Raw genomic sequence first — 19,850 nt, 5'->3', positions numbered from 1 at the left:
CACACGCCGCAACTAAGAGTTCGCATGCCACAACTAAAAGATACTGCATGCCGCAATGAAGATCCCACGTGCCACAACTAAAACCCGGCGGAGCCAAATAAATAAATATTAAAAAAAGAAAAAAGGAAATCTAGAGTCAAACCCTTTAACACACTCACTGCTCTCACTTACTCACACACTCCCAATGCTAGTGTATTTGTTAGGATTGGGGCTTGACAGTGCCCCAACTGTTGCTTCCTATCTCTACTCAATCTCTGTTGAATCATTCCCTGACTCAAAATCAAGATGGCTTTATGGATGAGACCAAGCCGCAGAAAACTGTACGCATTATCAGTGAGATCAGAAACAGGTAGCAGGCAACTAGTGAGCTGGAGCTGAGGTAGGAGGAGTGCGTGGGCAGGAGGCAGGGCATTGTCTTGGAGTCTAGCAGAAGACTGCGTGCGGCTTCCGGGAAAGTTTCGCTTTCCTAAGAAAGTGACCCCGCAGGCATGTCCTTGCTTTCTTCTACCCTCTTCTGCCTGGAATACAGACATAATGGGTAGAGGTGCAACACTGAAACCACATGCATGAGCCCCAAAGCCAACACATCATCCCATGTTAATGATGGCAGAAAAGAAATGTAGAAAAACTCTAGGTCTCCCATGGCATTGTTGGACAGCTGACTGTCCCCAGTCCCCTCCCCCCAGTTCATGAGCAAAACAATTCGTTTTTCGATTGTGTGAGCCACTGGCAGTCCAGCTTGCTGTTACTCGCAGGAAAGAGCACTCCTAACCAAAATCTACCTCTAACTGAAACCTATGGATTCTGTGCCAGACTTTGGAAATTTCACGATTAAGCAGTACTATACCCTCATTTTACAGAGGAGGAAACTGAGACTCAGAGAGGTAATGTCCCCTTGTTGGAGGTCACACAGAAACTCCGTGGTAAAGGTCTGGCTCCCACACCTTACACTGGACCTTCTGGCATGTGCCCAGTGACCCCACAGAGCCAGATGTAGGGTAGGGGGCTCATCAATGTCCACTGAATGCACAAATGGCCCTCTCGCAGGTCACTGAGATCCCTCCCAGCACTGAGATTCTGAGACCTGTGGGTTTAGAAAGCGGACTCCGACATGTAAAGAAGTTTGAGATGTCAAGGGTTTGAGGCTTGCCACCATGCCTATTTCTGTCTCAACCCCTAAAAACGCCAACGAGATGGGAAGTTTTCAAATTCCGAACCAGGGCAAGGGAAATGAAGATGCCACAAAAGAAAGGAATTGACCTCGACAGCATGAGGAGTAGAGGCTAGACCATCGGGAGCAAAGCTAGGGAGCAACAGAACTAGCCTTCTGTTCAAAGCTGGCCTTCCCTCCCCCAACCCGGGTCCAGGGGATGCTGGGAGCACAGTAGCAGGTAGCAGGCAGTTCCACCGACGTCAGGAGTGGGCGTGGCAACAGCAGACACGGTCAGACCAGAACACAGGGAGGCGGACTCTGCATGTATTTCCCTCTTCACCCCTCCCGACCTCACCCCAGCCCCAGCCACCATCAGAAAAGGACCTGACTTGGTAACGTTTCAGCCCTTCTCGCCATCCTGCTGAGGCTCCTGAGATGGGGAAATAGGAGAGAAAAAAATTTTTAATAATGAAAACAACAGCAACTCCAAAAAAAAAAAAAATAGCATTTGTAGGGCTCACTATGTGTCAGGCACTGTTCTAATGTTTTTTCATGGATTTCAATGCCCGCCGGAGTCTCCTTGACATTTTTCAAACACATCAGACACATTCCTACTACACGATCTTTGCACTGCCTGCTGCTTCTGCCCAGAATACTTTCCCCCAGACATCCACATGGCTCAATTCCTTACATCCTTCAAGTGCTTAAATAGCACCTTCCCATGAGGTCTTCCCTGACCACTCAACTTAGAGTTGCAAAAAATTCCCATCAGTCCCCAAGCCCCTTCCCCACTTTATTTTTCTTCTCATCACTTATCTCCTTCTAAAATGCCTTCTATTCGCTTGGATCTTATTCATTGTCTGCCTCCCTGGCTAGAATGTCAGCTCCACTAGGGCAAGGGTTTGTCTGTTTGGTTCACTGCTGTATCATCCCCAAGGCCTAGAACAGTACCTAGTAGGTACTCAGCAAATACTTCAATAAAATGAAACCCAATGAGGTTTAAGACACATGACTCAAAACAGGCCAATGACAGCACTACATTATCTTGGGCCTCGGTGATTGTTTTAGGGATGGCCTATGATTTAATCCATGCCAATGGGAATCTTTAGCAGGATTTATGGTGTATTTATGATGAGTACACCAAAACTCATCAACTTGTGTACTTTAAACACGTACTGCTTCTTATACATCACTTACACCTCAATAAAGTTGAAAACAATTGTAAAAAATAGATATGCAATAGACAAAGTATTAAATCAGTAGCAGCTTGCAAATGTCTATGTAGTAAGTGGTTTATTTTTTTGTTTGGTTGGTTTTTTGTTGGTTTTTTTTTGCCGCACCGTATGGCGTGAGGAATCTTAGTTCCCCGACCAGGGATCGAACACCGTGTGTCCCCTGCACTGGAAGTGTGGTGTCCTAACCACTGGACTGCCAGGGAATTCCCTGTAGTAAATGGTTTTTAAAATCCAGTATTGGTGGGAAATAAATTATTGTGTCTATGCTTTAATACCTTAAGACAACGTTAGCGATAGAAGTTTCTGAGATGATGGATTCCATGTTCTATATCTGTGCTATCCAATACAGTAGCCACATGTGGCTGTATTTGAAATGTGGCTAGTGTGACTCATAACTGAATTTTTAATGTATTTAATTTTAATTAACTCCACTATAAGTTGAAAAGTCACATGCTGTTATTGGACAGCACAGCTTTATAACTAAAAGCTAAAAAAAAAAAAAAACCTAAAACTCTTTTGAAAAAAATGTATAGTTGTCATACACTAGCCCTGCTCTGAGCCGTGCACTATTTATTACCTTATAAGAGGCCTCTTATGGAATCATCTCAACAACCCCATTTTACAGATGAGAAAACTGAGGCTCAGAAAAGGATGTAGATGACTTATCCTGATTACAACAGTGAGGACTGGCTGAGCTAGGACTGGGGCTAGGGTGTCTTTGACTCCAAGACAGGGCCCTGCCTCCTGCCCACCCACCCACTTATCCACAGCCCAGCCTCCACCCCTCCCACTTCACCTCCCTCACCTCACCTCCAGCTCACCAGTTGCCTGCTACCTTTTCTTGATCTCCTCATTGATAAGGCTCACAATGTTCCGCAGCTTGGTCTCATCCACGAAGCCATCACCTTTCTGGGCACAGAAGGGAAAGAGCACAGACACGTATGTCTCCCATCACCTGGGACCCCAGCTCCACCCTCCCTCCCTGTCCAGGACTCTTGCTCAGAATCACCTTCTTTGAATGGACCAGTTTCCCGTCGACGAACACTTCAAATTCCCCTGTAGCCTGGGCAGATATGTCCTCCTCCTGGGGAGGGAATGGTGGAGGTTGGGGGAGGTTAAGAACTCCCCTCCAAGTTCCCTGGGGGTCTTGGAGCCCTGACCACCACCCCCCCCCAACTCTCCCAGGCCACCAGCACACTCACAAAGAGTAGACAATTTGGAAATTGCTGCTCCAGACTCTTTTTCAGTAGGATATACTGTGGGGAAGAGATGGGATCGTGTAGTCACAGGACCACAGGATCACAGGTCTTAAAAGGAGGGAAAACAGGAACTTCTTCCAGACTTCATGACCCCACTCCCCCCACCTCTAAAGTCAAAACTACTCACCCGAAGTCCATAGCTTCAGAGGCCACTGGAGGCCAAGGGCAGAGAGGAGGGAGGCAGAGAGATGGAAGGAAGACACTGCATCAGTATCTCAAGTCCAGAGGGACACTGAACAGCTAAGTGAGATCCCATCCCTCCCCTGCTCAGAAGCCTCCCACAGTGCCACCTCACTCAGGGCAAAAAAATACAGTCCTCCCCATGGCCCACAAGCCCCCACAGGATCTGCCCCCATCACCTCTCTGCTCCATCTCCTCCCACTGACCCCCTGGCTCCAGCCACTTCCAACACTCCCGGCCCTTCTTCCAACACTCCAAGCATGCCTTGCCTCAGGGCCTTTGCACTGGCTCTTCCCTCTGCAGAATGCTCTTTCCCTGGTATCTGAATGGCTCCTTCTCTCCCCTCTTTCAGGTCTTTGCTCATATATCACCTCCTCAGTGAGGCCTTCCTGACTACACCAGCTAAAATTGTGACACCCCCGCCCCGCAAGATGCCTTTTGTCCATAGCACTGATCACCTTCTAAGATACGAGATAATTTGCCATGTGTCGTATTTATTGTCCATCCCTGCCCCTCCACACCAACCAGAATGTCAGTGCCACAGGCATCTCTATCTTATTCACTGCTGTGTCTCTGATGCTGAGAGCAGGGTCGGCACATGGTTGGTGCTGAATAAATGGTTGTTGAATGAATAAAATAATGAATGAGTCCATGGAGTCAGGAAAAGAGACAGAAAAGAGGAGATGGGCAGAGAAAGAGAGAGGGGGGAGATGGGAAAAGAGAGATAGAGAGAAGGAGAAAGAGACCCACACCACAAGGGGAAAGAAAAAGAGGCAGTGAGTTGGAGAGGGAGCTGGAGAGCTACAGAGAAGGACCAGAGCAAAAGAGACACAGCAGGGGACTTCAGGGGAAGACAAAGCCCCTCCCTGGGCCACATTCAGCCCTGGGTCTCAGGGAGGTCAAGGAAGGTCAAGGAAGGTCACTGCTGTTTACTATTGTCATGGACACAAAGATTCAGCTCTGAGACCACAAAGACGGACAGAAGCCAGCCTCCTTTAGCCTTTGCACTGGCTGCTCCCCTTCCCCCCTTGCTACCCCGATCCCCCTATTCCTACCCTCCCCTCCCCACCCCGCTTAGTAGCCTCATCACTGAGATGTAGCCGCCTAAGACCCACCTCCTGAGAAAGGCTGTCCCCGAACACTCAGTTTCTGAAGTTCTCCCACCCCTTGTCCTCCCTCAGGGCTCTCTGTTCCCCCCTCCCACCCACCCCTCCCACCCCCAGGGAAGCATGGCTCTGCTCAGCCCTCTATCCCCAGAAGGCCTGGCCCATGACCGGCAGGACAGTGAATGAATGAATTCAGAGCTCTCTAGTCCCAAAGAGAATGGCAGGTAGAGCCTACCCCTTGCAGCCCTTTCCCCACGGGGAGGAAGCAGGTGTGGGCGGGGACAGCCCCTCACCAGTACACCACTCGAATCATGATCTTGCTGTCCACGTGGATGTTCTCGCTGGTGGAGGGGAACGCATTGGTAGAAATCGGTAAGGCGACAGCTAACGACGGGATGGCCCCCAGGATGGGCGTCCCCGGGATATGTCCAGAAGAGGAATCTGTTAACTTGGTGGTCGATAGATCTGCCCTCGGAGTGGACCCAAGGGGGGGCCCCAGTAAATCGGTGGCCAGTGGAGTAAGGGCAGGAAAGGGCTCTTGGATGGGACCAAATCCACTGGTGACAGATGGGACGTGCTTCACCCTCAAGGTTGGCTCAGGATCCTTATCAGGTGACAAAGTGAGCTCGGGTTCAGGTTCCTGGGGCGGATCCGAAGATAGGGCCGAGTTCGGAAGGGATTCCGAGGCAGGAACCAGGACCTGAGATGGGGTCGGGGTTGGGATCCGGGCCGGAATCAGGATCCGGACCGGAGTCGGGGACCGGACCGGTGTCGGGGTCCGGACCGGGGTCAGGGTCCGGACCAGAGTTGGGGTCCGGATTGGGCCCAAGGCCGGGACCAGAGTCGGAGCCCGAACCTGGATTGAAGTCCTGACCGGAGTCGTACCCCGGGCCGGAGTCGAGGCCCGGACCGAGGCCGAGGCCCGGACCGGGGAAGGAGCTGGGGCCCGCGCCTGGTTGTTCATGGGGGATAGGGGCGCACCCCAGGTAGCCCGGGTTGGGATCCTGCCTGACCCTCCTGCCTTGGGTGGGGAGAGCCTCATCCGCACCGGGTTCTAAACCGGGAGGCAAACACAATGGGGCGCTATTACACGGGGTTCCATTCAGTGTGCAGGTTCTATTGCCCTGAGCCGGGGATGGGGCAGGGGCCTCTGGATCTCCCCTGATAATTCCCATCCCCCAAATCCCTACCTCCAGATTGCCAGTGTCCTTAACATTCAGGCATTCACTGTATGTTCATTGAGTGCCTGCTATGTGCACAGTCCTGTACTGGGTGACTCTGGGGCCAGAGCAGTCAGGAAAGCCGAAGTCCAGTTATCAGGCTCCCTGTCCAGTAGAGGAGATACACCCCTTACCCAACAGTGATAGCGCAGTGAGGTCAGGGCGAGGGTGGAGGAGGCACAGGCAGAGGGGTTAGAGATATGGTGAGGAAGCATGGGGACTTGTGGGATCCCAAAACAGGTGTTAGAACCAGTCTGGGGGCAATCAGAGAGGGCTTCCTAGAAGAGGTGACAACTGAGAGACCTGGAGAAAAATAATAACAACAATAACAGATTTTACATTCACGTAGCACTAAGTGCTACACACATGCCCTCAGCTGGTAAGTGGCAGAGCCAGGATTCAAACGGCAGCCATCAGACTCTAGGGTCCTGACACAGAACCCTGTGTCAAGGGCTCTATCACACTGAGTTCCTCCAGGGTGGGAACTTGTCTCGTTCACTGCTGAATCCTCAGCTCCTAGAACAAGGCCTGGCACACAGTAGGCACTCAATAAATGTCTTTTTATTTTGAAATAGTTTTAACACTCGTGAGAAGTTGGGAAAATAGTACAGAGAATTCCTGTGTAACTTTCACCCAGTTTTTCCCAATAACAACATCTTATGTAACCACAGTACATTGTCAAAACCTATTGGTCCAATACTATTTTTTTTTTTTTTTTTTTTTTGCCTGCACTGGGTCTTTTTTGCTGCACAGGCTTTCTCTAGCTGTGGCAAGCGGGGGCTACTCTTCGTTTTGGTGTGCGGGCTTCTCATTGTAGTGCCTTCTCTTGTTCTGGAGCACGGGCTCTAGGTGCAGGCTTCAGCAGTTACAGCACGCGGGCTCAGTAGCTGCGGTGTGTGGGCTCAGTAGTTGTGGCGCACAGGCTTAGTTGCCCTGAGGCATGTGGGATCTTCTCGGACCAGGGATCAAACCCATGTCCCCTGCACTGGCAAGTGGATTCTTTTTTTTTTTTTTTTTTGGCAAGTGGATTCTTAACCACTGGACCACCAGGGAAGTCCAGTCCAATACTATCAGGTCAGGTACAGACCTTATTCAGATTCATGGAAGGGTTTCAAACAGAAGCCCACTGTGCTTCCCAACCCCTGAGAGCCCCTCCTGTGCTAAACCTTGGGCCTGGGTCCCAAAAACCAGGAAGGTCAAGAAAGACACTGAGGGCTTCCTTGGTGGCACAGTGGTTGGGAATCTGCCTGCCAATGCAGGGGACACAGGTTCGAGCCCTGGTCTGGGAAGATCCCACATGCCATGGAGCAACTAAGCCCATGCGCCACAACTACTGAGCCTGCGCTCTAGAGCCCGCGAGCCACAACTACTGAGCCCACGTGCCACAACTACTGAAGCTCGCATGCCTAGAGCCCGTGCTCCGCAACAAGCCACCGCAATGAGAAGCCCATGCACCGCAACGGAGAGTAGCCCCCGCTCGCCGCAACTAGAGAAAGCCTGCGTCCAGCAACGAAGACCCAACACAGCCAAAAAAAAAAAAAAAAAAAAAAAGAAAGACACTGAATTTTCTGTGTGATGCTAGGCAAGCGTCTACCCCTCTTTGGGCTTCAGTTTGCCCCTCTGTGAAATGAACTTGAAATGGGCTTTCCTCTTATAGCATAATATTGAGAAGTAATATTTACTGAGCATCTATTGCATGCCAGCCTCTGTTATAAAATGCTTTGTACTTATTAACTCATTTAATACTCACAAACTTCTGAAGCAGATTCTATTACTAGTTTCATTTTACAGATAAGGAAATTAAGGCACAGAGAGGTAAAGTGACTTGTCTGAATACATGGCAGAACCCAGATCTGAGCCAAAGCAGTCTGATTTCTGTGCATTTGTAGGCTTTTTGGGTTTTTGTCTTTGTTTTCGCTTTTTTGGAGTGATCATTTAGGTTACTTTATTTGCTACTGCCATTGTGCTAAATGCAATTAAGTGTATGCTTGATTTAAAGATTTAAAGCTCTGCCAAAAGAGAAAAAAAATGACAAGTTTCTCTTTGGTGTGCAATGCCCTCCACCTTAGTCCTCTGGGGCCCTGCTTCCTTTCACCTTTAAAGTGAAGGATTTGGGGCTTCCCCAGTGGCGCAGTGGTTGAGAATCCGCCTGCCAATGCAGGGGACACGGGTTCGATCCCTGGTCCGGGAAGATCCCACATGCCGCGGAGCAACTAAGCTCGTGTGCCACAACTCCTGAGCCTGTGCTCTAGAGCCCGTGAGCCACAACTACTGAGCCCGCGTGCCGCAACTACTGAAGCCTACGCACCTAGAGCCCGTGCTCCACAATGAGAGAAGCCACTGCAATGAGAAGCCTGCGCACCGCAATGAAGAGTAGCCCTCGCTCGCTGCAACTAGAGAAAGCCCGCGCGCAGCAACGAAGACCCAACACAGCCATAAATAAATAAATAAATAAATAAAATTAAAAAAAAACAAAGTGAAGGATTTGGACCAGAATAACTTTCTCTTCCCTGCAAGCTCTGATCATCTGAGATAGTCTTCCTTGCCCCAGAGGCTACGACCTTAGGCTGAGCCTGCAGCAGCCTGTGAGGCAAAGCGATAGAACAGAGCCTGCACTTTAAAGGGCCTCCAGACTTGGGTGTGGGACTCTTCCCTTATGGTGGTGAATCAGAGGACTCTGGTCATCACTCTTTGATAATCCAGCCAGTGCTGTTCCTGTGATGACTCACCGACATGTACAGTGACGGTGCCAAGACTCTGAGATAGGTGAGGCATCCTTGACACCAGAAGTGCATCAAAGGGGGAAGCCATGGGATTCAGCTGCCTGCCTTCAGCTTGCATGCAGTCATTGATCAAAAATACACGATGAAGGGACTTCCCTGGTGGCGCAGTGGTTAAGAATCCACCTGCCAATGCAGGGAACACGGGTTCGATCCCTGGTCCGGGAAGATCCCACATGCCGCAGAGCGACTAAGCCCGTGCCCCACTGCTACTGAGCCTGTGCTCTAGAGCCCGCGAGCCACAACTACTGAGCCCACATGCCGCAACTACTGAAGCCCGCGCACCTAGAGCCCGTGCTCCGCAACAAGAGAAGCCACCACAATGAGAAGCCCGTGCACCGCAATGAAGAGTAGCCCCCGCTCACCACAACTAGAGAAAGCCCACACGCAGCAACGAGGACCCAACGCAGCTAAAAATAAATACATAAAATAAATAAAGTTTTTAAAAAATACATGATGAGTGTAACACAGCTTCCCATCTTTGCTTTTAAATTGAGTTCTGCTCTCTCGGCAGGTGGTATAATTTGTTCAAGGCAGCAAAGACTCGGCCTCTGAATATCGCGTTGTCTTTGAAGGAACAATGGGCTGGTGTTGATGTCTGCCTTTAATCTCAATTTAAATATCATTTGATAGTAGGCTTTTGTTTCAATGTCCATATTCCTTAATGGTACAGTTAATTCTCATGACACAGAAACTCAATATAGTGAAACTTGAAAGGAGAATTTGTATGTATAAGTATTTATTCAATACACGGTATCGTTGACTGAATTAAAAGAACATGTGGATCCCTTGGCTGATGTTCTAATAAAAGGACTCCTTCATTTGTTCATTTGTTGCTATATTCCATTTGTTACTTTTCTCTGTTCTCTCATCTTCAGTTCCTATGATTTTGCTCATTTCCAAAAGTGCTTGGGCACTGTCCCAGCCTACTCCCCACTAGAAAATATGGGGAAGGAGGATTGGCAGAAATTGGCTGATGCAGGCTTTTTCTATTTTCGGTGGTAGAAGTAGTATTAGATGTGTGATGAACTGTCTTAGGATAGTCCCCCAATTTAGGAAGGTTCCCCCTCTCTGCTAGATCTTACCTAGATTTGTTCCATCCCATCAGGAAGGAGCTGCAGCAGTTACTCCACTCTCTGAGCCTCCCGTTCCTCTGTAAAATAGTTTCTTTCTGCTCTGACTGGTTCTGTCCGTTTGCCTGCCAGGTACAATACTTATATCTAGTAACAAACGCTGATTTTTGATACAGAAAGGGACACTCCTTTGCCCACATATTCCATGTGGTTTGGACAGGCTGACCTTAATCCCTGCCACGCACTAGACAGATGGCCAAGCCTGGCCAATCAAAATAAGCCATACTGCCTGGCCCCTAGTTTGAGCAAGGCCATGTGACAAGCCAGGGCCAATGAAAGCCTGTCCGCATATGAAGTCATCCTAGAGACAACTGGAGGAAAACACTGAGCCCCTGAATCCAGCCCTGCTAAAGCTACACCTGCCACAGGATTTTCACTTTTATAAACTAATAAATTCTCTTGTTTATTTAAACTACTTTGAGTTGTTTCTGACGCCTGCATTAGAGTCCTATTATTCTTCTCAGGAGACAAAATCTCTCCCCTCAGCCCCAAAACCACATACAAAGCACTCAACTTGATGAGTCAAAGCTGATCAAACTAAGAGCCTTTATAGATGTCTCTGGAGAGATGGGGAGAGAAAAAGAGATAGGATATAAATAACCATTATGTACAACTTCCAATGGTAAAATCCTCCCCATCACCCCTTCCAGCTTGAACTCCAAAGTGTCTGAAGCAGAGAATACAAAAATATCCGGGTTCTGTCCCCAGGTGCTGATGGAGAAGGGGCAGCTCAGGCCTAGAAACAGAGGAAGTAGGAAGCATTAGAAAGGTCTGCCCCTCCGCCTCCTCTCCCTCTCCCCAGTGAGTGGAAATCAGTGGAGAAGCTCTGGCTAAGGCTCCCCACTGTGACCTCTTGAAGCCCAAAGGTCATCCAAAGAGAAGATGCCAAGTAGCTCAAAACGATAGCAAAAGGCATGCAAGATAGAACTAAATTAAGTCAAAACTGGAAAATGGGCAGAGGACCTTCTAGAGACTCTACCCTCCTCATTTTACAGATAATGGAGAGCTACAGGAAAAGCAGGAACTGCCTCTGCCCAGCATGCCCAACGTGCGCAGGGTGGGGAAAGGTGGGTAACTACCTCCCGAGCATAGATACAAGGAGCAGATATGACGTAAACCGAACGAGCGTCTCCATCTTCAGGGCGATTCCAATCTGAGGACGGGCTGCGGAAGGAAAAGAGTAAGATCCAGACACTTTAAATTCTCATATCTTGTTTTCCCACCCACCAAGGAGGGGAACCCAAAGCCAACCAGAGGAATTGTGAAACGACCCAACCAGAAAAAGGTTGGAGCTGGGATAAGAGAAAGGGACCAATCAAGGAAGGCCCATCAAGGAATGAGGACAATTGCATTTCGGAGATTGATGCAAGCAGCCGAAAGGGACAAGCCTTACGTCTGCGGCCAAGCCCCTCACCTCGGGCCATTCCCGGCACCTTCCCGCGTCCTCATGTTGTTGAGTGCATCAGGGAGCGCGTGGACCGATGGCTCCGGGGTCCCCGCCAGCAAGCGAGACCCAGTATCCCGGCCAGGGCCACGGCGTCGCACGTGGACCAGCAAGAGCGCAGAGCCGGCCAAGCCCGCGGCCACCAGCAGTCCCAAAGCCGGTGGCAAAAGGAAGCGCTGCGGGTCCCCCGGCCTCAGACCCGGCGGGGCCACAGGCAACGCGCCTGCGCCGTCAGGGTGAACCGGGAACTCGCACCGCGCGCCCATGTAGCCGGGCGCGCAGGCGCAGACGAGGCCGGAAAAGTGCGCGTAGCAACGCCCGCCGTGGGCGCAGGGGCGCGCGGCGCAGGGGTCGGCGCGCTCGCGGCAGTCGCGGCCGCCGAAGCCCAGCGCGCAGGAGCAACGGCGCGCGCCGCCGCCCTCCAGGCAGGTGCCGCCGTTGGCGCAGGCGCGGTTGGCGCAGTCATCCAGGTCGTGCTCGCAGCGCGGCCCCGCGAAGCCGGAGCGGCAGCGGCAGCGCAGGGCGTGGCCCAGATCCAGGCAGAGTCCCCCTGTGGGGAAGGGGGCGTCAGGGGCGCGGCCCGATTGGGGGGGAGTCCCCCAAGCCCGCCGCCCCAAGCCCGCCCGCGATTTCTTCTCAGCTCGGTGATCCCCGCCCTCATCTTTTCTCTGGGCCCCCCTCTACCGTCTAACTCTAGGGCCAGCCTCTGGGAGTTTGCCTGAAAACCGGCCCGCCTCTTTTCCCCCTGGTGAAGTCTTGGATTAACTCGGCCTCACACCTCTTTGGTTCTCTGAGTCTCTGTCTCTTTTTCTCGGCTTTAACCGCACTGAAGTAGCTTCAGCAGTTCTGGAACGACGGGTTTGAACCACCTGGCCTTTGCCCGTGCCTTCTTCTCCCTTTTCCCTTCCTCCTTTTCTCTCATTCTTTTCACCTGTTCTCTTCTCGAGCTCATCCTCCAGGTCTGTGCTCAGGTGTCCCCTCCTCCAGAAAGCTATCTGATTCTTCCTCCATCCCAACCCTGCGCTCCCCATCTCACCCTGGCCACTGTGGCCCCTGTCTAAGGACGACTCTGTCTTCCCCTCTGGACTGGTACCCCTATGTACCACTGCTGTGTTCCCACTACCACTCAGCCCAGAGTGAACACTCAGCGAGCGTTTTGGAGAGAATTAGTATTAAAATAAGAGGGCGCTGAGCCCTTCACATTCATGGTCTCATTTAATATTTTAATACCTATGTCAAATCAGGTCTCACCACTATTCAGAACCGTCCTCTGGCTCCATCTCAGGGTAACACCAGAATCCCCCCCATAACCCATGAAGCCCTACAGGATCTGTCCCAGTCACCTCCCTGACCTCATCTCTCGCCAGCCTGCCCTCACTCCCTCTGCTCCAACCACACTGGCTTCCCTGCGATGCTCAACACACCAGGCACATTCCTACCTCAGGGTCTTTGCACTTGTTCATCCCTCTGCCTGGAACATACTCTTCCCTCAGATCCCCACATGGCTGCGTCCCTACCTGCAGCATGGTCTTCCTTACCCACTCTAGCTAAAATGCCAGCCTGCCACCCCATACACACTACTTCTCATCCCCCTTCTGGCTTTATTTTTCTTCGTTGTTTTGTTTTGGTTTTGGCGGCGCCTCACGGCTTTTGGGATCTTAGCTCCCCGACCAGGGATTGAACCCGTGCCCCCTGCAGTGGAAGCACAGAGTCCTAACCACCAGGGGATTCCCTCCTCTTAGTTTTTATCACCACAAAACCTCCTATATTTACTCATTGATCTTCTTTATTGTCTCTCTGCACCATCAGCTCTACGAGGGTGGGGTTTTTCATCTCATTCCCTAGTGTATCCCTGGAACAGGGCCTGGCACACAGTAGATGCTCAACAAGTAGTTATGAGATAGGAATGTCACCTCGCCCGTTTTACAGAAGAGCAAACTGAGACTGGGCAGAGGGCAGCCCAGCCGCAGGCCGAGAGGAGGCAAAGCCAGGATCCCCACCCGGGATTGTGTGAGCCAAGCCCTGCTCTTGCCCACTGACCATGCAGGGACCCCCCACTCCCCTCCCTCACCGCTCTGTCCTCCCCACCTCACCATTCCGGCACGGCTGCAGGCTGCACCGGTCCACCCTCTTCTCACAATTGGAGCCTTGGAAACCGGGTGGGCAACGGCAGATGTAGGCAGAGTCGGGGTCCGCACCTCCCACACACAAGCCGCCGTTGAAGCAAGGTCCATCCGCACATGTCACCCCGCTCACCTCACACCGCAACCCGTAGAACCCACGGGGACAGGTGCATTCGAAGGACCCTGGGGTCTCCTGGGCACGGGCAAGAGGACTTTGGATCAGCATCTCCTTAGAAAGAAGTCCCATCCCTCTCCTCAGTCTTTTTTTTTTTTTTTTTTTGGCCGCCTGGAGCGGCATGAGGGATCTTAGTTCCCTGACCAGGGATTGAACCTGTGCCTCCTGCGGTGAAAGCACGGAGTCTTAACCACTGGGCCACCAGGGAAGTCCCCCCTTCCCCAGTCTTGACCATTGGGGGGCTGCTCCTTGTCTAGTCCCACCTCCTAGGGTGTAGGGGCCTCACCGAGGAAGTCCCTGAGGCCGAGACAACCTCTCTGTTCCACGTTTCTGGGTCTGCCCATCCAGCCCCACAGAGGGGAGGCTCTGGAGGCCCGGAGAGATCCCGTTTCCACCTCTACACCTTTGCTGCCAAATGCTGCCCACCCTGTCTGCCCTCCCCGATGCTGTCCGCATGGCCCAGGCCTAATTCCAGGTCCTAGCTCTAAGCCCACCTCTTCCATAGAGCCTTCCCTGGATCTCCTCTTCTCAGGCCCTCCCCCTATCTTGAACGCTGAGTGTTTCTCACTGTCCTGTGGTGGCAGTGTCCAGGTGGCCCACACCAGGCTCTGCTTCATCCCAGGCTCACTCCCACCACCACACCTTCGCTTTCCCCAGGCCACTCGTCTGGTCTAGCTTCTCCAGTCGCCTCCTGTCTGCCAAATCGGACTTCAGAAGCCCCAGCCCGGGTCCATCTTCAGGAAGCCTTCTCTGATGCCCGCCCATCCCTAATCCTCAACCCACTCGGCCCCACCACCCCTACCTTGAGCTCTGACTAGTTCTCTACCCCATAGGCGGGGCAGTTTGTGGCCCGACAGGATCCCTCATCATTCCCACATCCACACCTTTAGGTGCCACCCACTGGGTCTGCTCTCCCCAACACATCATCGTTCTTCAAGGCCCCCAGATGCAGGTTGGACACCTCCAGGAAGCCCTCCCTGATAGCTGCCCCAGCCCCCCCCCCCAGGCTGTTGTCTCATGGAGCCCCAGACAGGGGACTCCCTGGGAAAAGTACTACCCAGGATCGGTGGGGTGAGGGGGGGGTGTGATACTGACACTACAACTGCCTCCGTTGGCACACGGATTCCCATCACAGGGCCCAGGCCCGGGTACGAGGCATCCAGTAGTGGCAGAGAATGGGCCCCTGGGGCTGAGGCAGCTGCTGGTGGAGACAGGGATTGTGCAGAGGGGCCCAGTCCAGCCCTCCAGGCATCGACATTCATCGGGCTGCTCACAGAAGCCGTGCTCTGGGCTGCAGCCTGCTCGACATGCCGCTATGGGGGAAGGAGAGGCAGAGGAAAGAGGAATATTGATGAAGGGAGGATAGGAAATCAGAGAAATTTCTGAGCACTTTCCGTGCATCACTTGTTTCATCTTTGTGACTGTCAACCCAATGGGCTAGATGGTATTGCGACTCCCAGTTTACAGACAGGGAAACTGAGGCCCCGAGAGGCAGGGTGATTTACCCAGCTAGGAAGTGGCACAGCGAGGATCTGAACCCAGACCAATGAGTTCCAGAGTCTGTGCTCTTGGAAGGAGAATGGAGTGGGGGCTCCCAGGTCTGAGCTTGGAGAGAGGAGAATGAAGGAAGAGGATCAAGGATTGAGGAGGTACCCTTGGCCTTTCAGGGGAAATGGGAGGGCCTTGGATTAGGGGAGGTCTGGGAGGATCTGGATAAGCCTGGGGGTCCTAGGGGCTTCAGTGGGGCTCAGACATTGCGATATCTAGGGTGGGTTGGGGGATCCCAAGCCTTAGAACGCAACGGGGTCTGGAGTGCAATCACAGGGAGGGAGGATGGTGAAACCCCTGGGGGGGATGGGAGGAGCTTCCAAAGCTCCTGAGTGGGGGTAGGGAGGGCCCCAGAATTAGAAGAGCTTTGGGGACCGAGCATCTGGAAAGGAGTGTGGGTATGGATTCGGGGAGTAACTGGGGGTACAAGGATGGGGAATGGGTGTGCGGTTCTTATTTGGGGAGACAAGAGTGCTGGGAAGAGGGAAGGGGGCTGGAGTGCCCAGGCAGGGCTGGAGAGAAATCTAGGGTCCTCAGTTTCCCAGAAAGTGGTAGCTGGATCATGGGAGCGGGCTGAAGACCATGAGTGAAGCTGGCGAGGGGTTCTCGGGTCCCCAATTCCCTGAAGAGGGTAACTAGGTTGTGAAAGGAGCCGGAGGAGCCGTGACGGGATGGGGTGGGGTTGAACGCAGGACTCACGCGGTGCCTCGCATTTGTCCTCAATCTGCGGGCAGGGGCGCAGTTCCGGGCCACACCGCGAGGGGGCGCCGCGCGAGCGGCAGAGGCGCGCGCACGCGGCCCCAACGGCCGGCGGCTCGCAGCGCGCGCGGTAGGAGAAGCGCAGCTCCCAGGCGCCTGCGCGCTGCACGTCCCGGGCCCACGGGCCCCCGGCCGCCAGGCGACGCCGGCCCGCCACGCGCGCCAGCAGGCTCCAAGCGGGCCCTGCGGGGTGAAGGGAGATGTGCTAGGCTGCGGCCCGCCTCGGTCTCGGGATGGAGACGGAGCGCGCAGGCTCGCACTCTCCCTTCCCATTTTAACGAAGCCAAAACACCCCTTTTGAGTCCTGAGAATGGCAGTTACTTAGCAAGGCTGCAAACTCCCCTAATGCGCCCTGGGATCTTCGATGACGCGAACTCTATGACCATCATGATGATAACAGTTCTCCCAGAGAAGCCGAAGTGCCCCTATATTTTGCCCCAGAATCTTTGTATATTAAAGTAGTTATGAGACCCCTAACACCCTGGGACATATGACATCCCTAATATGGCCAAGGGGCAATGACAGGTCTTTGAAGTGAGGTCAAAAACACCCCCCCCAAAAAAAACACCCCCAAATTGTGCCTGAGGATTTTCCTATATCAAAATGGTGACAGAACCCCGCCTGTGGGCCTTATATAGCATCAAAGTCCCCCTCGAATTAAGGTTAAGATCATCCCATATCCCTCCCTGAAACCTCTCTGGTGAAACTGCAACATCCCAAAGGGGTCCTGAGGCCCTCTATATGGACACGGTGACACAGCTTTGCCTACAAGAACCAGAAAGTAACTCATATTGTACCCTGGGTTCTCAAAATCAGATGGTGACAGAGCAGGACTGTGAAACGCTGCTGGTGCGACTCCAAGATAGTAAGAGAGCTTCTTCCCGCTCTCCCTGCCCCCACCCCGCTTTGCCTGGTATCAGGACATTTCTGTGTCGACATGCCAAGAGCCCTGGGGCTGTCAACACCCAGCACCACACTCCGGGAGCTGTGATGACATCATGGGTCCAGCAATCCCATGAATGCCCCACCCTACAGACAGCCCCATGTCACTCTCCTGGACCTCACATCAGGCCCCAACTCCCTGGATCTCCCACACTCTACACTGAAGTCCCAGAATTGAAGATACTCACCTCCAATCTGTTCTCCTAACTCCTCTCTCCAGGTTTCAATGATGAGAGAGAAGGTGCCCTGGTTGGGTGGAGGAAGGTGGAGAGGGAAGAATGAAGACAGTGGTCAGGGCAGGTAGGTACTCAAAGAAGGCCAGATTTTAAGAGGTAAAGAGTGACGACCATTCCAGGGACCAGACAGGCAAGGGACAATTCCCAGAGGCTGGCCCAGGGAAGGAATGACTGTTTTGGCTTTCTTTATTGAGCACTTACTATGCGGTAAGCACTATACTCAAGATACCTGGTTGAATCTCTCAAAAGGGACCACTGTAATGTACCATGATGATCCCATTTTACAGATGAGGATACTGAGGCTGGAAAAGGGAAAGTCACTTGCCCAAAAGCATAAGCATCTAGAATTCAAAAACAATTCTGTTCACCTTTATGCTTTTGGGGTTGTAGGATGGGAAATAGGATTTTGGAGGTGAAAAAGTCATGGATACAGGCCCCAACTGGAAGGTCTGAGAAGAGATAAGGTGAGAGGATACTGGGGGTCCCCAAGACAGAGTGTGAAAGTCTCCCTAGGTGCAAGGAAATTTGGGGATAAAGATGAGGATACCAGTGTTTAAAGATCCCCAAGGAACAGGGGTAGGGTTCTGTGAATTGAGGATTTCTAGAAGGTGAGTTTGGGGTTCTGGGAATTCAGGGTTCCAGGCATGAAAGGCTGGGATCTGGGATCCCTAGAGGGAAATTCGGAATCAGAAAATTTGGGTTTATGGGTAGGGTTTATGGGTCTGAGAATTCCAGATGATGGAGTTACTGGGAATTTGGGGTCTCCAGGGGGCAGGGTCTTGGAAGTTGGAGGGCAGATGGCAGTCGAGGTTTGGGTAAGGCCCCCCGCACGGGCGTGCCCCGGGACTGGGTCTCACCGGCCAGGCGTCCCGGAAGGGCACGCGCATGAGGCCGTCCGGCAGCGGCAAGTCAGGCGCTGGCGCTCCGGGCTGCGCAGTGTAGACCGGTCCGCGCGCACTCAGCGCCGCGCCCAGGGTGCACGGAGACTCGGCGGCCTCCTCGGAGATCCCTGGCTTCAGGCAGACCCTGAAGAAGAGACGGCAGGTGTCCCCGGCCTTGCAGGGGGACCGCGGGGCGCCCGGGCCTGGTCCCGGCCCGAAAGAGTGGATCTGCAGCTCGAAGACGCCGGCCGGCCGTGTCTGGGGCGGAAAGGGGTACAGGGTGAGGGGACTGCGGGGACCCAGACGTCTCATCCGCCCCGCGCCCCCTCCCCAAGACCCCCGGGTTGCACCCCCTCCCATCCACCCTTTCCACTCCGGCTCCGACCTGGGGAAGGAAAAAGAGCGCCAGGATCACCGTCGGGGAGAGGAACTGGGGCATCTGCGGGGAGACCATGGCCTTCCGGAGGTCTTGGGAGCCGCAGCTGCTGGCTCCGGAGCCTTATATCTGAGAGGACAGCTCCGCCCCTTCGGGCAGCCGCCGGCTCCAGGGGACCCTAGGGGAGGAGGTCGCAGGGGAAGGAGAGCGTGCTGGAGCAGCCGTGAGACTGTGTCGTGGCCACAGGCAGTGCAGTGAGTGCACATCTTATATGAGGTTGTGGGCATGATTTGTGTGGCTGAGGATAGGGTGGGGTTGGGGGGGGTTAAGCTTGTGTGTGAGGTTGGATATGATTTTAAAACTCTGAGTGTGTGTGATGTGTGAGCAAGAGCTACTGGAGGGTGTACATGGCTGTGATTGTGTCTAGGTCAGATTGTGTGGCTCCACGTGTGCCTGAAATTGTATATGGTTAAGCCTCTGTGAGGTTGTAAATAATTCTAAGATTCTGTGTGTGTGTGTGTGTGTATACACGCACGTACACACCTGCATGGGAGAATGGAGATGTACATGATTTCATGGTTGTGTGACTTTTTGAGATTCTGTGGCTGTGTAGATGCTTCACTGTGCAGGTGTACAAAAGTGTGTTAGCTCCTGGACCACTGTGTGTAGTTGTAGGAACCTGTGACTTTGTGGTCTGTGCAGGTGCTTCTAGGTGGCTGTGTTTGTGTGTGTGGTAAGGTCTGTGCAAGGTTGTGAATGGCTGAGGGCTTGTGTGTGAAGGAGGCTGGGTGCGGGAGGTCCATGAGTGTAGCCCTGTGTGGATACGATGAAGATCCAGTGTTCTTTGTGGACGTGTGTGTGTGTGTGCGCGCGCGTGTGTGTGTGTGTGTGTGCGCATGCTCGATTGTGTTCCCCTCCCCAAAACAAAGCCACCCTCCCCAAACCCGCATCACGGATGCACCAGACGCCAGGGCGAGGAGACCCCGCCTCAGAGGGGGCTCCCAGCTGTATGTAAATGCTGCCATCTGCTGGGCGGCCGCGCCCCTCCCCCTTTGGGCCGCAGCTGGGCTGCCCGTTTGGCCTCCGGAAGGTGTGAGCAGCAAATGGGCAGGAAATTCGGTCCTCACAGATCAGGGGCCCGCTCCCTCACTCCAGGATGAATGGGGAAAGGGGGCACCCCGCGCCCTCCAGAAGCTCCTTAGTATTCCAGGACCACCGCAAGGAAAGCTGGTTAGAGCAGATGTTCCAGCCCTCTGGTCCTAATCATTTACTCTGTGCCAGGTGCTGAGCAAAGCCCTTT

At 53.1% G+C, this 19,850-nt stretch overlaps 2 protein-coding genes across 2 annotated transcripts; both read right to left on the bottom strand.

The window, feature by feature from the left end:
* Positions 1-1,549: 1,549 nt before the first annotated feature.
* SELENOV (selenoprotein V) lies at positions 1,550-6,363 on the bottom strand. The gene is made up of 6 exons (XM_007179974.2): positions 5,227-6,363; positions 3,775-3,799; positions 3,591-3,644; positions 3,398-3,472; positions 3,210-3,297; positions 1,550-1,583 (listed from the first exon to the last, which is right to left on the bottom strand). Exons 1-5 carry the CDS (start codon positions 5,973-5,975, stop codon positions 3,220-3,222), a joined length of 981 nt encoding a protein of 326 aa, XP_007180036.3. The 5' UTR covers positions 5,976-6,363; the 3' UTR covers positions 1,550-1,583; positions 3,210-3,219.
* A 4,232-nt stretch (positions 6,364-10,595) lies between these two features.
* On the bottom strand, positions 10,596-18,657 carry DLL3 (delta like canonical Notch ligand 3). The gene is made up of 9 exons (XM_057535091.1): positions 18,560-18,657; positions 18,151-18,432; positions 17,246-17,303; positions 16,056-16,298; positions 14,904-15,121; positions 13,604-13,826; positions 11,481-12,060; positions 11,146-11,230; positions 10,596-10,802 (listed from the first exon to the last, which is right to left on the bottom strand). The coding sequence occupies exons 1-9, from the start codon at positions 18,626-18,628 to the stop codon at positions 10,797-10,799; spliced, it is 1,764 nt and encodes a 587-aa protein (XP_057391074.1). The 5' UTR covers positions 18,629-18,657; the 3' UTR covers positions 10,596-10,796.
* Between the last annotated feature and the right edge of the window lie 1,193 nt (positions 18,658-19,850).

Source organism: Balaenoptera acutorostrata, chromosome 19, assembly GCF_949987535.1.
Source record: "Balaenoptera acutorostrata chromosome 19, mBalAcu1.1, whole genome shotgun sequence".
Classification (NCBI taxonomy): domain Eukaryota; kingdom Metazoa; phylum Chordata; class Mammalia; order Artiodactyla; family Balaenopteridae; genus Balaenoptera; species Balaenoptera acutorostrata.
Note: the sequence above shows the minus strand (reverse complement) of the source record. Positions and strands in the feature narration are given on the sequence as shown.

Bases quoted from the DNA above. Each gene is read 5' to 3' on its own strand.
- DLL3 (XM_057535091.1), bottom strand. From the start codon at position 18,628: ATGGTCTCCCCGCAGATGCCCCAGTTCCTCTCCCCGACGGTGATCCTG. The intron at 17,304-18,150 runs GTGAGACCCAGT...CCACCCAACCAG, and splicing joins CCTTCCGGGACGCCTGGCCG to GGCACCTTCTCTCTCATCAT. The intron at 13,827-14,903 runs GTCAGTATCACA...GCCCGTGCCCAG, and splicing joins CCAACGGAGGCAGTTGTAGT to GAGACCCCAGGGTCCTTCGA.